The sequence below is a fragment of the Somniosus microcephalus genome, chromosome 8 (assembly GCF_052327205.1).
Source record: "Somniosus microcephalus isolate GS21.2 chromosome 8, FLI_Smic_1.0, whole genome shotgun sequence".
Classification (NCBI taxonomy): domain Eukaryota; kingdom Metazoa; phylum Chordata; class Chondrichthyes; order Squaliformes; family Somniosidae; genus Somniosus; species Somniosus microcephalus.
The window spans coordinates 15,619,783-15,636,647 of record NC_140994.1 but is presented as its reverse complement, the minus strand read 5'-3'; the positions used below and the strand labels follow the sequence as shown (position 1 = coordinate 15,636,647).

At 46.9% G+C, this 16,865-nt stretch overlaps 1 protein-coding gene across 1 annotated transcript in view; it reads right to left on the bottom strand.

Moving 5' to 3' along the window:
• The window catches only part of hpse2 (heparanase 2), a 385,546-nt gene that overhangs the window by 184,418 nt on the left and 184,263 nt on the right, over positions 1-16,865 (bottom strand). The window contains exon 4 of the mRNA XM_085994280.1: positions 16,083-16,256. Within this exon, the coding sequence (XP_085850406.1) occupies positions 16,083-16,256 (174 nt within the window). The remainder of the gene's footprint in view (positions 1-16,082; positions 16,257-16,865) is intronic.

The window sequence follows — 16,865 nt, the reverse complement described above, 5'->3', positions numbered from 1 at the left end:
AGGAGAACTCACCTTCTCTTCTTCAAATAGTGCTATGGGATCCTTTACATCCACCTTTTTTTTTTTAAATTCATTCTCGGGATATGGACATCAGTAGAAAGGCCTGCATTTATTGTCCATCCTTAGTTGCCCCCAGTTTGATATATGAGTGTGGCTAAGTGTGAGGTAGTACGCTTTTGGAGAAACAACAAGGAAGCAGGGTGTACACTCAATAAAAAGAAGCTAAAGGTTGTGAATGAACAAAGAGCTCAAATACGTAAGGTGTCAGCCATGACTCAGTGGGTAGCACCCTCACCTCTCAGTCAGAAGGTTTGTGGGTTCAAGTCCCACTCCAGGGACTTGAGCGCATAAATCTAGGCTGACACTCCAGTGCAGTGCTGAGGGAGTGCTGCACTGTTGGAGGTGCTGTCTTTCAGATGAGACGTTAAACCAAGGCCCCGTCTGCTCTCTCAGGTGATTGTAAACGATCCCATGGCACTATTTCGAAGAAGAGCAGGGGGAGTTCTCCCCGGTGTCCTGGTCAATATTTATCCCTCAACCAACATCACTAAAACAGATTGTCTGCTCATTATCACATTGCTGGTTGTGGGAGCTTGCTGTGCGCAAATTGGCTGCCGCGTTTCCTACATTACAACAGTGACTACACTTCAGAAAGTACTTCATTGGTTGTAAAGAACTTTGGGGCGTCCTGAGGTGGTGAAAGGCGCTATAGTAATGCTAGTCTTTCTTTCCTTTTATAATTTGCTGAAAGTACCGAGTGCAGATAGATAAAGCCATAATAAAGACAAGCGACATTTTGGGTTTAATAAGTCGGGGCATAGAATATAAGTGTAAAGAAGTAATGATAGAAAAACATTGGTTAGGCTATAGTTAGAGTGCTGTGTGCAGGTTTGGGCGTTCCGTTATAGAAAAGACATTAAAGCCACAGAGAATGTACAGCATAGATTCACTTGGATGAGGCTTGGGACGGAAACTTTAGTAATGGGGAGAGACTTGAGCTAACGAAACTAATACCCCTAGAGCAGAGAAAGCTAAAAGGAGATTTAAAGGAGGTTTTCAAAATTATCAAGAGTTTTGATAGTGGCTAGGGAAAGATGATTTTCTCTGGTTAATGATTTCACTGATACGAGATTATCAATTTAAAATTGTCTTTAGAGACGAGAGATGTGGAGAAATGTCTTTATGCAGAAGGTTGCTGGAGCTTGGGATACTTTTCTACAGGGTCTGAGGCAGAGACCATTGCATCTTTTAAGGGTAGATTGGATAAATATTTGTGTCAGAACATACAGGGCTATGGGAAAAGAGCAGGGCAGTGGGATTGACTTGGGGTTGCTCAGTCAAGCTGCGTCCTTCTGTGCTGTAAACGTGTATGGTTCTAGTTCATATTTAAAAGAAAGACTTGCATTTATATAGCACCTTTCCTGACCACTGGACATCCCAAACGCTTTACAGTCAATGAATCACTTTTTGAAGTGGATTCACTGTTGTAATGTAGGAAACACAGCAGCCAATTTGCGCACAGCAAGCTCCCGCAAACAGCAATGTGATAATGACCAGATAATCTGTTTTGGTGATGTTGATTGAGGGATAAATATTGGCCAGGACACCGGGGACAAGTCCCATGCTCTTTGAAATAGTGCCATGGGATCTTTTACGTTCACCTGAGAGAGCAGACGGGGCCTCGGTTTAACATCTCATCCAAAAGACAGCACCTACTGACAGTGCAGCACTCCCTCGGTATTGCACTGGAGTGTCAGCTTGGATTTATTGTGCTCAAGTCTCTGGAGTGGAGCTTGAACCCACAACCTTCTGACTCAGAGGCAAGAGAGTGCTGCCCACTGAGCCACGGCTGACTACTTACATTTACTAACTACGTGCTTTTTTTTCTTGTTTGAAGCTTGTCTCCTTTTCTAAACTGCTAAAGAGGTGCCGCTCTGATCCACTCTGTGGTGTGTTGCTCGAGTTAGCTCTTGGCTCTCCCCACATGCAATCGGTCGCCGTCCCTGAACTGTGGGGGGGGGGGGGGTGGGGCGGGGGGGGTGAAGCATTAAATTCACCAGGCCACTGTAACTCGAGACAATCAGGACTGAGTCACATTAGCGGACCTGCACTGCGCCAATGTCACATTCCTATCTGCCGCACTACAGATAGCAGCAGTTTCTCTCGGTGCGGTTGCCCAATTATGGGCAGTGGATTAGTGTGAATTGGGACCTGGGTTGAGGCTGCCCAAACTCATCTCACTCGGCCTTCCCACGTGAGAGAGATGTAACAACCTTAGTCACGGCTAGAATCAAACCCAGTGCCCAGAGGCAAAAAGGAAATGAAGGGGTTCGAACTGACTGCTCCTCCCAATCATCCACCATATAGGTGGTATTAGATCCCCTCGGTCTGTCTGGTCGAGAAGTGAAAGGGCAGTGCTCTACACTCAACGTAGCTGTCACACATTCATACACAGAGAAGGGCCAGTTACGCACAGCTTGAGGACAAATACGTTGATTAGAACTCAACAACAACAACTTGCATTTATATAGCTTCTTTAACGTAGTAAAACGTCCCAAGGTGCTTCACAGGAGTGTCATCAGACAATGTTTGACACTGAGCCACATGAGGAGATATTAGGGCAGGTGACCAATAGCATGGTGGTCAAAGAGGTAGGTTTTAAGGCGTGTCTTAAAGGAGGAAAGAGGGAGGTAGAGAGGCGGAGAGGTTTGGGGGGGACCTGAAGTGACATCGTGAAGTTATATCCCAGTGACATCATGAATAGCCGTGGTGCTCTATGGGCAGCGACTGCCATTCATAGTGTCACAGAAAGGGGAGTTCTATACAAAATATCTTCTTCAACATTGCATCAAGCATGAAACAAGGCGACAAGTGATGACTGGGAGACACTGATAAATCTATAGCTTTCTCTTTCTATTAACATATACGATTAATTTAAAAAAGCAGCTGACCGTGGTTCAAATCCAGGAAAGACCGATGGACTGATTGTCTCCTCCGGATGCTGACTGCAAGGAACAATCCAAAGTGAATTCGGGAGTCAGCCCAGCTCCGAGTGGGCACTGTCCTTAATTCAGTGTTAGGTGGCATTAAATTGGCGACGACTCACACAGCGAGGTCACAGGAAGGTCGGTGTGGGAAACGGAAAAAAGGTCATTCTGGGGCAGTAGGTGCTCTTCGGCGGTTGGAACTGGGACACATTGTCAGGGTAGTCTTCTTCTTCTTAGGCAGTCCCTCGGAACCGAGGATGACTTGCTTCCACATTAAAAATGAGTTCTCAGGTGACTGATGAGTCCAATGCGGGACCGACAGTCTCTGTCACAGGTGGGGCAGACGGTGGTTGAAGGGGCGGGTGGGTGGGGTGCTTGGGTTGACGTTTGGGTTGTCCATGAGGGTCCTAACGTTCCAGGTCCCGAACTTCATTTTAAAAGGGTGGAAGATGCCTGTGCGTGAATTCTTTTAATGTGGGGTGGCCGGTGCACACCAGCTACCGCACGGGCTTGACAGAGCGAGGTCTTGGTCCAATGGTAAGGGGATCCAAGACGATTGGAGACCAGGCTCTGCTACATCGGCCTAGCACACACACACACACAAACATACAATGAATCACACAGAAGCACAGCGACTGCTGGTGAAGTCAGAGACCAGGTAGCACAACATCGAGATCGCACAAACCTCAACCAGCTGAATATCCAGCTAACGGTCTGGTGTGACCTCTTTGTAACTCAGTGGGCAGCACCCTCGCCTCCTTGAGGCAGGAGGTTGTGGGTTCAAGCCTCGCTCCAGAGACGCGAGCACTAGGATGTGACTTTAAAACTCAGCCCTGTCTGTTCAAGTAGATGCTAAAGATCCCGCGGCCCCTCTTGAAGGGCAACAATAGAGTTCTGTAGTGTAGAGAGCAGTACTCTGCATCTAATCTGTGCTATACCTGACCTAGGTTTGCCTGATACTGCCATTGAGTATTTGAACTATAAAGTTCAAGATTCAGTTTGAAAAGTACAATCTAGTGGGATATGCTACCCCTTTAAGTAAATGGCTATTAATCTCTTGCTCTCCATCACTGTTCCTCATCATCACTAAACATAATTTGATACTGATCTAACACCTCATTATTCACTAAATTCTACAGTCCAGCCAATGTAAACATCACACTTGTGATCTCTTTAAACAATCCTAAACTATCTTAGTACTGTAAATATAAAACTGCATTTTGCAATAAAAAATTTTTTTTATATGACAGTACATTTTACATACACCTCCCATTAAGTGAGTTCCCCAGATAAAGATCTTGACATTTTGGACAACCAGTTGTTAATTTAAGAGGAACATGATGTGGTTGATGTTGAATTCTCTCTGCACTTTTCATTTCTTCTGCTCCTTTCCCAATGGAGATGGCTTGCAGTTGGGGACGAGGTCCATGGGTGCTGGGGATTCTTTAGGGCCTCACGTGTGAGCAGAGGCAATGAGTGTTGGAGGTTGTATTGTCACCAGGCCCAGTCCTGGGCTTCGCTGCCATCCACACATACCCACTTTGCAGGAAGGGCCAGACAGCGATCAGCAACGGGAATATTGTTTTTTTTTAACCCCCCTGCTGATCCCAGGGGCACTGAGGTAAACTGAAGTGTCCATATCATTGAGCAGAAAAGAAAGACTCACATTTATGTAGCGCCTTTCACGACCACGGGATGTCCCAAGGCGTTTCACAGCCAATAAAGTACTTTTTTCAAGTGTAGTCACTATTGTAATGTAAGAAACACAGCAGCCAATTTGCACACAGCAAGATCCCACAAACAGCAAGGTGACCAGACAATATGTTTCAGTGATGTTGATTGAGGGGTAGATATTGGCCCAGGAGACACCAGGGAGAACTCCCCTGCTCTTCTTCGAAATAGTGCCATGGGATCTTTCACGTCCACCTGAGAGGGCAGACAGGGCCTCGGTTTAACATCTCACCTGAAAGACGGCACCTCGACAGTGCAGCGCTCCCTCAGCACTGCACTGGGAGTGTCAGCCTAGATTTTTGTGTTCAAATCTCTGGAGTGGGTACTTGAACCCACAACCTTCTGACTCAGAAGGCAAGGGTGCTACCAACATAGCCACGGCTGATACACTTGAGTGCAGCTAACTCAGGGTGGATTGAAACTGGGACCCTCTTGGTCTGTGTTGTACACTGGGCAGTCTCCTTACCAGATGAGCAATTGGGAGGAAGATGCACATTGAACGTCACCTATTCGTCAATGGCCTGCTCAGTGACAAACCCCGTAACCCAGTGACTGGGATATGACGCCTAAGGCACTGGCGTCCGAACTGCAGCCAGTTAGCCACATGTGGTCCCCTAGAGCTGGCCGTGCGGCACTCGAGGTCCAGGCAGCTCAGTCCTATTTGTGCTTAGGTTCCGTATTTGCTGATTGGTCCTGTTTTGAATTTTGTGAGCCCGGAGGTGTCGGAAAGGGCCGCACTGGTGGATACGTCCCAAAGATCAGGACCCCAAGATCTGTTAGTATTGGCAATTGGAGATATATATACAAATTGGTGGCAGCATGGATTTAAACTTTACACGTGGCTTCTGAAGTTCCATGTGAGGCACCACGGAGACAAAAGGCTTTGGGCTCCCCTGGCTTTGGGGCACTCAGTTAGTCAGCAAGAATGCCTCCTATTGGTCAATGTTTGCGGCAATACACTGCACCAAAAAATAGCACATATTGAATTGCTCCCCTTTACAGGTGAAAGAGAACAATGAGAAATTAGTGTTGAGATGGAGCTGGGGGGTGGGGGCGGAAAGGGAACAAGCAAAGGGGAGCGGTCCTGCAAAGCGCTAATCCGACACTTTCTTTCTTTTTTTTTAGTTTGAAATCATTCATTTTCAAAGAGAAACGGATATAAACAGAAAGTAGTATTTAGAGTAATAAGTAGATAAAAATATTTTGGAAAAACTTGACATGCATGAAGCTGGGATACTGTGAAGCTTAAAACGCCCGGCCCATTAATTCCGTGCATGTCAGAGGTGTACAACGAGCGTAAACTATTTAAAAGCAAAAAGTTCAGCCGAGAGGAGTTGCTGGGAGCTTTCTGCTGAGCGGGAACATTTTTCTGTGAAATGCTGCTTAAAATAACAGGCCCAGGCATTTTTCATGCTGCTGTCACAGTTGGGCATGGTAAATGCTAACAGTATAAATATATCACTACACTGTGTAAACACTTAGGGGAGCAATGATTTGCGGACTGAAAATCTACAACTGCTTATTTTGCTTAAGATTAAACCACCATGATCTATTCATTAAACATGATCTAGATCACTTTGGTTTGCCGATTGTAATGTTGCTTTTGAGTCAGTGCTGCACTGTCGGAGGTGCCGACTTTGGGATGAGACGTTAAACCGAGGCCAACCCGTCTGCCCTCTCGGGTGGACGTATAAAATCCCACGGCACTATTTCAAAGAAGAGCAGCGGAGTTCTCCCCGGTTTTTATCCCTCAACCAACATCACTAAAACAGATTACCTGATCATTATTACATTGATGTTTGTGGGAGCTTGCTGTGCGCAAATTGGCTGCTGCGTTTCCTACATTACAACAGTGACTACACTTCAAAAAGTACTTCATTGGCTGTAAAGGGCTTTGGTGTGTCCTGGGGTTGTGAAAGGCGCTACGGTAATGCAAGACTTTTTTTTCTTCTTTCTTGGGTACAAATGTGTAATGGTTGCCAATTTCAGAGAGTGTTTTAAGAAGTAGGGGCACTTTACCAAGCTCAAAGCCCCTGGGCTGTGGAAGGGGGGAAAAATCAGGCAAAGGTTCTTGCTTTTCACTATCCAGCGTGGACAACAGAACTGGGCTCCGTTGACATGCCCGCTCTGCTCAACTAGCCGGCCAATACCCACTGCTTCGACTTACAAATAAGGGCAGATTTTCTAAGTCCTTGCCTAGTACCAGTAACCTCAGGCACTAATACACAATGCCTTCAGGAAGTGACATAGTGCAATGTTTGTGCTGATGTTTGTGTGTGTGTGCTGGGCCGTTGTAGCAGAGCCTGGTCTCCAATCGTCTTGGATCCCCTTGCCATTGGACCAAGACCTTGCACCGTCAAGCCCGTGTGGTAGCTGGTGTGCAACGGCCACCCCACGTTAAAAGAATTCACGCACAGGCATCTTCCCAAAGCAAGCGCTCTACTCGGAGCTCCAACACGGCAAGAGAGCCCCAGGTGAGCAGAAGAAACGCTTCAAGGGCACCCTCAAAGCCTCCTTGAAAAAGTGCAACATCCCCCACCGACACCTGGGAATCCCTGGCCCAAGACCGCACAAAGTGGAGGAGAAGCATCCGGGAAGGCGCCAAACACCTCGAGTCTCTTCGCCGGGAGCAAGCGGAAGCCAAGCACAAACAGCGGAAGGAGCGCACGTCAACCCAAGCACCCCATCCACCCGCCCCTTCAACCACCGTCTGCCCCGCCTGTGACAGAGACTGTAGGTCCCGCACTGGACTCATCAGTCACCTGCGAACTCATTTTTAGTGTGGAAGCAAGTCATCCTCGGTTCCGAGGGACTGCCTAAGAAGAAGATATAGTGCAGCACCTGGCATAGAAGCTACTGCCACTATCCTTATAGGAAGACAGCACGATAAGGCTCTACAACGGCCAAGGGCTCAAGTTCCTTTCTTAAATCTGTAGCTTTCCGTTAAAGGAAAAACTGCCCTTGCGGAAAGAACTCCTCCAATCCCTGGGCAAGGTGATCCATATTCATATCCTGTCTTGTGTGTCTCGTGACGTCCGGAATTCTCGAGCAGTCTTGGCCTTTTAGGGCCTTAAGTTTCAAGCATAAATCAGTTTTACTTCAACAAGGCTCATAATTTTGCCTCCAAGTAATAGTTGCTGGTGAAGGCTCACAGAGGGGGGAATGCTGGGGGCAAGTATCGTCAACGAACATTGTAAATGCATCTGTTCCCTGTTTGTAGTGGATCTGTAAACACGTTCCAAAATCACAAAAGTGTTTGTGACGACAGTGTTGCTACACAAAGGACCAGAGCAATTCTTACCCCATCATTCTTTACATTCGGGTCCTGCATTCGGAGATTTCTGTCTCTCTGTTATTTTAACCCAAAGAGTACTGGGTGATCAGCCCATGCTGTTCAGGCCCAGTCACTAAAAAGAAGTCTCTCTTTTGGTGGAATAGCTTACTGCAAAATTAGATTTCATTATCTCATTTTAGTAGCCACCAAACGCACCCTCAAGTCTTGGGATCACTTCTGGGAATAAGTGAGCTTTGGAAAAGCTGCAGATCGGAGGTTTTGAAAAGCCGGGATATAAGGGAAGAATTGAGAAGCGTAGTGTTATAGAGAAATGATAAAAAGTTCCAGCTACGAAAGAGCTTCCTGGACCTGGTGATTTTATACTGTCTTCTCTTCTTCTTAGGCAGTCCCTCGGCACTAAAAATGAGTTCTCAGGTGACTGATGAGTCCAATGCAGGACCTACAGTCTCTGTCACTGTTGGGGTTGTCCACGAGGGTCCTGACATTCCAGGTCCCGAGCTTCATTTTAAAGGGCGGACGATGCCTGTGCGTGAATTCTTTTAACGTAGTAATTGGATACAATGAGCACGAATGGGGAACTTGATGTGTGGATATTTAATTGTTGGTAGTATTTTTCTTGATTTCTACTTGTCTGAGTGTGTTTTCAGTTTACTTAGTGTTGCTATTCTGTTTATTTTGCGCATTCCTCAAGTTACATTTGTTTAATTTACAATAATTCAATGACTCACCCTCTGCAAGCTTAATGTCCATGTGAAGCCAAAACCGCTTCAGACTGACACTAAACTTGGCGTGTAAATTGGGGGTGTAAAGACTCCAAAGTGAAGTGGAGCGAGACGGCCTGGAGGAGGTCGGCCCTGTATCCGGATTCAGCAAAACCGCCTCCTGCCGACACTATAGTTGTAATGTGAACGGAGCCTAAATATTAAAAATAAATACCTTCTGAAGAAAAGGGAGGACTGTCTCTAGAGGAATGGGGCAGAAGAAAGCAAGGGACAAGAAAAGGCCATTTGGCCCATCTAGCTCGTCCCTTCTATAGACTGATGACAATCTACCCTAACTTGGGCATTATCCGATTCATTTAATCACCTGAAGGAATATTCTGCACAAGCACTCCGAATCACCAAATTGGATCAAGAAAATCTCTAGAAGATGAATCCACTCCACATCTACATTCTTCAACCCCGGCCTAAAGTCTTCCAGTCAGCATTCCTTACTGTGCCACCAGCACAGGAACCACTGCTGGTGAAATGGTCTTTGCTAGAACGAGAATGATTCCAGGGATGAGGGACTTCAGTTACGTGGATAGACTGAAGAAGCTGGGGTTGTTCTCCTTAGAGCAGAGAAGATTGAGATGAGATTTGATAGAGGTGTTCAAAATCATGAAGGGTCTGGACAGCGTAGATAGAGAGAAATTGTTCCCATTGGCGGGAAGGGTCGAGAACCAGAGGACACAGATTTAAGGTGATTGGCAGAAGAACCAAAGGCGATGTGAGGAAAAACTTTTATACGCAGCGAGTGGTTATGATCTGGAATGCACTGTCTGAAAGGGTGGTGGAGGCAGACTCAATCGTGGCTTTCAAAAGGGAATTGGAGAAGCACCTGAGGGGAAAGAAATTGCAGGGCTACGGGGAAAGGGCAGGGGGAGTGGGACTAGCTGAAGTGCTCTTGTAGAGAGCCGGCACGGGCTCAACGGGCCGAATGGCCTCTTTCTGTGCTGTAACCATTTTATGATTCTATGAAAATGGTGATAGCGAATCGGCAGGCCGTTTTACACTGTTGAAATCGATGAAAAATCAATTAGCAGAGTCTAAAATGGTCTACCAATTCGCTATCACCCATTTTACACTACTGCCGACAACCAATTTCACTCCCATTGTGCCTCATGGAGTGTTTGATCATCTCAGACTATATGTATTCCCTCAGCCTATACCTGCATGGCTCACGGTCTATAAGTGCAGATCTTTAACACTGCAGGACAAGTAATGGTAATTTGATTGTAATGAAGGAAGGATTCGTCATAACGTTTTTTTTTGCTGTGGAAAGACTACTCAACCTGTCCTCAAAGCTTATCAAAAACTCATGAAACTTGCGGTTAAATTTTATGCGTAACTGTCACGGTGTTTCCCAGCGATCTCTTTCTAATCCAGTGAGGCCAATATAGGACTGTACCAATCACAACAAGCAGTAAGGAATCCTGTCCAAAAAGTAACTAATGAATGGCCCAAAGCAGCACGGGGGAGGGGGAGGAGGAGGGGGCGAGAATGGGGATGAGGGAGAGGGAATCACCAGGATTGTGAAGGTTAGAACAAGTAAAAAGAGGGGCTGATTTCCCTGTTATTGTCCTTGGGTGTATTCGAGCACCTTGGTGCAGTGCAGCAAGGGAAGCCAGACTGGGAGGATCGCAGGTCGGAAACAAGAATGTGACTGATTTTCTGTTCAATTAGTGGACAGAAGCTCGGGCAGGCTCCCTTATGGGCCTGCAATCCTTCCCACCCAATTTTCCTCTATATGCTGCCTCGACGTGGTCCAATACACCGGGTGCGGTAGCAGGAAAATACACCCCAAAATCTCCCCAAGATAAAAGTAAACAGGATATTAAGAACAATCCCTGTCTCTCGCTCTTAATATCTGGATACAAATCCTGCTGCGGTAAAATAAAACCGATCTGACATTTGAAATGGATTTAATTTGATGCCAATCTTTTCACATGAGCAACGAGAACCCCTTTCTCCGTTTCTAACTCTATTTGTAGAATGCCATGGTGATTCCCTCCCCCTCTGGTATGCGCATGCCAAGAATGTACCTGATGGCGAATATCACATATTGCATTTTAAAATGTGACTGACAGCCAAAACTGCTCTGCCATAAAGGGATTAGGGTTGTCAATATTGGATGCTGAGAGGCAAAACTGAGAAGTACAAAACCATCCTTCATGAATGCTGTGTTGACTACACGAGGGGCATTAATTCAGGTCACGTTGCTGAGCTCCGCACTCCATCTGAATCATTTCTTCTAGATGACAGTTATCTGCACTCACTATTTAAAGCAAATATAGTCCAAAGATGATCGAACACATTGCTGAGTGACGAAAAATGTCACTGCATCTAGCGAAACGATGTGTGTCTGCTCTGATAGGCGGGTAGATGGAGTCATGATACAGTTCAGCCAAGATCTCACTGAATGGCGGAACAGGCTCGAGGGGCTGAATGGCCTCCTCCGATTCCTATGTTCCTACGATAGTGCCTCCTTAAGAGTTGTAGACAGCCTTTAGTGTTCACACAACTGGCACTGCCCAACAACAGAAAGAGGTCTTTATTTATTTGGACTCTCTTGTACAGCAAAGCTCAGTATTTTAGAATGAACGGATTACACTAAAGGAAGTTTGCGGTTTCCCAGGCGCTGATGCAACTCAAATTCCCAGGAACCTTCCATTCTCCACTGGAGCCTCACAATCGGAGCCTAAATAAAATAATCCCTCTTCAAAATGCTTTGCTTCATTTCTGAGCATTAGTCATTGTTAACCCAGTGAGTGTTTTTATCCCCTTTCAGCTATGACCTTTTAGAGGGGCCTGAAAGGGTTCACGATGCGATGTCTCCGTCAGTCTAGTCTGGTGTGTCACCGCGTCAAGTCTAACTGAGACCCAGAACAGATGTAATGTCTCACCAGTGCCGGCGGAATTGGTGGAGCATTAAACCAGAACAATCACGAGTTTGCTATTAAACTTGATGTCACTCGAACATCAGGGACATAAAATTAAAATAACAGGCCATTCTGCTTTGATAAAACATTCGTGTTTGCCTGTGTGGGTGAACGGAACACAGTGCGCATCAACACTGCATGCACTGGCCTGGAGCAACCAGGCCAAGGCAGCACTATGTTGCGGTCTAAAATAACAACAGAAAATGCTGGAAAAACTCAGCAGGCCAGGCAACATCCGTGGAGAGAAACTAGAGTCAACGTTTCGGGTGAAAACCCTTTGTCAAGACTAAAGAAGCACAGGAAATTAAATAGATTAAGAGGCCAGGCTGGGAGAGAACAAAAGTGAAGAGACATTAAGAGGTATTCAAAACGAGACGAGATGGTGATAGGACTAGTGGAGACAAAAGACGGCTCTAGATTAGGTGTGAAATGCACTGGCAGAATGGGAGACAGCTGACATGTGGGAGAGAGAAAAAAAAAAGAAAGGGGTGGGGGGGAAGGCCAAAACAAAGGTGTGGATAAAAAATATAAGTAAAAATGTAATAGGGGCCGAGGTTATGATCTGAAATTGTTGAACTCGATATTGAGTCCGGAAGGCTGTAAAGTGCCTAATCGGAAGATGAGGTGCTGTTCCTCGAGTTTACGGTGAGCTTCGGTGGAACAATGCAAGAGCCCGAGTACGGTGAGGTCCGAGTGGGAATGGGGCAGTGAATTAAAATGACAGGCGACTGGAAGCTCGGGGTCACCCTTACGGACTGAACAGAGGTGTTCCGCAAAGCGGTCACCCAATCTGCGTTTGGTCTCCCCAATGCTATCGTACTATGTTGCGGTCACCCAGTTCCGCATTAATCCAGCCCATTTGCATCATTTGCTTTTCTGCATTTTTATATTTTCTCCTGTAGCCTCTTGAAGCTTTTCCTACTGTGATGGTGAATAATGGGCCCCAATTTTGAGATTTCAAATTGGAGCCTTGCATGTACTGCACTTTCACACTTAGACTGTACAGCAGACACCTCAAAGCACTGGAAAGGTACCACCAACGCTGCCTCCGCAAGATCCTGCAAATCCATTGGCAGGATAGGCGCACCAACGTCAGTGTTCTTGCTCAGGCCAACATTCCCAGCATCGAAGCTTTGACCACGCTCAATCAGCTCCGATGGACGGGTCACATTGTCTGCATGCCCGATACGAGACTCCCAAAACAAGCGCTCTACTCGGAGCTCCGGCACGGCAAGAGAGCCCCAGGTGGGCAGAGGAAATGCTTCAAGGACAGCCTCAAAGCCTCCTTGAAAAAGTGTAACATCCCCACCGACACCTGGGAATCCCTGGCCCAAGACCCCACAAAGTGGAGGAGAGGCATCCGGGAAGGTGCCGAACACCTCGAGTCTCTTTGCCGGGAGCAAGCGGAAGCCAAGCGCAGGCAACGCAAGGAGCGCACGTCAACCCTAGCACCCCACCCACCCGCCCCTTCAACCACCGTCTGCCCCACCTGTGACAGAGACTGTAGGTCCCGCATTGGACTCATCAGTCACCTGAACTCATTTTTAATGTGGAAGCAAGTCATCCTCGGTTCCGAGGGACTGCCTAAGAAGAAGAAGAAGGAGGTTCTCCAGCCAGTGACTTTACCAGCTCCAGTTAGGGGGATGCCAACCCTCCGGGATTGTCCTGGAGTCCCCAGGGACTGAAGAGTGATCTCCAGGACACTGCCACGGGCCAAACCCGGGAGTAAAATCATTGGGTCATTAAACAAATTATGGTCTTTTTTTCCCTCATTTTCTTTGAACACTTTTGTTTATTCGTTATAAAAATATAGGAGTTTGGGGGGGGGGGGAAAGGCTGTTTGACAGTCAAGCATCACCCAATTGAGTCAGGAAGAGTCTGTTCGCTTTCCAATTGGCGAGGGAAGATGGTTTTGCCTTGAGGATGGATGTGTTGGGTAGACCAATGACAGGAGTGTGGGAGGCGGGACGTCCTACAATGAAACCTTCAGGAATACATCCAACCAGAGCTGGGCACCCTAGCTACAACTTAGAAACATAGAAACATAGAAAAATAGGAGCAGGAGTAGGCCATTCGGCCCTTCGAGCCTGCTCCACCATTCAATGTGATCATGGCTGATCCTCTATCTCAATACCATATTCCTGCTCTCTCCCCACACCCCTTGATGCCTTTTGTGTCTAGAAATCTATCTACCTCCTTCTTAAATATATTCAGTGACTTGGCCTCCACAGCCTTCTGTGGTAGAGAATTTCACAGGTTCACCGCCCTCTGAGTGAAGACATTTCTCCTCATCTCAGTCCTAAATGTCCTACCCCGCATAGAACTTGTCTCAGTTTTCTAAAATAATTAAAACCTCTCTTATAGAATATAAACGCAGGTGTGGACTTGCCATATGGGAAATCGGATATTTCCCGAGCCCCCTGTGACTGGTTCCACAGAACTGTATATAAGCTCTTATAAGCAAAGATTCTTCTCAGGTTAAAGACGTTTCCCCTGAATTCCCTATTGGGTTTATTAGTGACTATCTTATATTGATGGCCCCTAGGTCTGGTCTCGCCCAGAAGTGGACACATGTTCTGTACATCTACCCTATCAAGCCCTTCAATAATACTGAAGATCTCTATCAGGTCACCCCTCAGTCTTATCTTTTCTAGAGAAAAGAGCCCCAGCCTGCTCAAACTTTTCTGATAGGTATAACGGGCAGGATTTTCATTGGGCCGTGGAGGCGGGATTGGAGGCGTGTGGGGGTTAAAATCTCGAAATCGGGGGGCACGAACCCATCCCGCCCCCAACCCGCCTCCATGCCAGTTTCAAAGGAGGCAGATACCCGACCTGTGCTGGGAGCCGCCTCCCCGAGGCAGGAAGGGGATTTGTGCCAATTAACTGCCTGTTAACAGGTAGTTAACAGGCAGTTTTTAGCCTAATCCCTATTTTTATTCCTGAAGTGTGGGATTCCCAACGGCTCCAAACCACGCCAAGTTAGCGAGGCGGATCGTCGGGCTGAAGGGTTCGAGATGTCCGGTGTTCAGGTGAGTGATGGGTGCATGAGTGCAAATGTAAGTGTGTTTGGTGTGTGTACAGTGTTTAAAGAAGTTTAACTTACCTTTACAGCCTTCCTTCCTTCAGGTCTCGGGAGTCCCTCATCTCACCGGCACAGAAATCAGAGCGGCCGCGAGCTGTCAAAAGTTGCAGCATTCAGTTTTCTGTTCTGGAGAGATCTCTAAATCAGCCTGAGAGGAAGGAATTAACTTGGAGTACAGATTGTCAGTGTTTGACAGCTTCAAAGAGCTATCAAACGCTGATATTTCATCTGTCAAAAGCTCTTGACAGATGAAATGTCAATCTGTGACGTCACCTGTTGCCGGGTGGCCCTTAATTGGCCTGCTGAGCCCGCTGGGCAGGCTCAACAAGGTCAATCAAGTGAAAATCACATGGGTTGGCTAGAACTCGATGGAGGCGGGACTACAACCCCGAAAGTTGTAGTCCTGCCTCCATCACGCCTCCAGTATCAAAATCCAGCCCAGCCTCTCAGTTCTGGTATCATTCTAGTAAATCCTTTTAGCACCTTCTCCAGTACTTCGATATCCTTTTTAAAATATGGAGACCAGAACACTCCAAGTGTGGTCTAACCAAGGTTCTATACAGGTTTAACATCACTTCTCTGCTTTTCAATTCTATCTTATATTTATGGCCCCTAGTTTTGGACTCCTCACAAGTGGAAACATCATCTCTACGTCTACCCAATCGAACCCCTTCATAAGGTTAAAGACCTCCAACAAGTCACCTCTCGGCCTTCGCTTTTCTAGAGGAAAGGACTAGCCCGTTCAGCCTTTCCTGGTAGTTATAGCCTCTCAGTTCTGGTATCATTCTTGTAAATGTTTTTTGCCCCTTCTCCAGTGCCTCTATGTCCTTTTTTTTGTAATGGCAGGAAACTCTCTTTGAACCGGCACCTAAATCCAGAAATCTCTCTTAACCGGCAAAATTCAGGAGTAGGTTTTACTATATATTAGTGGCCGTGTAACCGGGGTTCCTGGATCTGTGGCCGTGTAACCGGGGTTCCTGCATCTGTGGCAGTGCAACAGTGACTCCTGGATCTGTGGCCGTGTAACCGGGGTTCCTGCACCTGTGGCCGTGTACGGGGCTCTCGTACCTTGGTAAGTATACCTCTCTGTAATCCGGACTTTTTGATCAACCGGCACCATGCCGGTCCCATCGGTGCCAGATAAAAAAGAATTTCCTGTATGTGGCTGACTGTCACACTTAACGTCATACGGTGCTAATGACCTTAATCAACATACTCAAAGCAGGTTCACGGAAAGTGAGGGGGGAAAAGAAGACCTCACTGACGGGGACGGAGAAGCTCACTTACCATTTCCAAGCTCCCAGGAGATGTTATATTTCTTGCCGGCACAGTACTTGAGGAGACTCAGGCCACTGGAACCATTCCAGGAGTTGTCGGGATTCCGCAGCAGGGCGTTCAAGCCGAAGATCAGGTGCAAGCCGGAGCACTCGGCAAAGTTGTAGAGTTTGTCTAGAGACCTGGCTGGGTAAAAACGAGCTACAGTTGAAATCTGGCCGTAAAGCTCAAGAGAAAATAGCCAATTGATAGTGCAAATTTCCGTGGGTCCTGCGGGACCTTCCACCGCAACTTTGGCGGAAGGTCCAGCAGGAACCCTGAAGAACATAGTAACATCTAGTCCTGCCCCCAGCGATGTCCGACGCACAGACGCTATTTTCCCCTGATTAGCCTTGTTAAGCCCGCCCTGCAGGCTTGCTGGCCAATTAAGAGAAAGCCGGTGTCAGATGACGTCAGTTGATGATACTTCATCTGCCGGTTTTCCTGAAGGGACATATACCATTTCTTCTTGACAGATGATTTGTCAGTGTTTGACAGAATTGGGGTGCTGTCAAACTCTGACAATTACTGTACAAAGGTGAGCACTTGTACCTAGGCTCTCCAATTACTCTCTCCTTAGGATAAAACAGATGGCAGCTGCAGGTGAGGGTACAGAAGCAATCTGTCACTTCTCCCAATGAGGTGATGCCACACAAACACTTCAAAGCTTGTCACCTACAGAAAAATCTAAACACATTAAAAATGACTTTCCCAACATGTCCTGACCTCTGATGCTCACCGGTGTCCCATTGCATA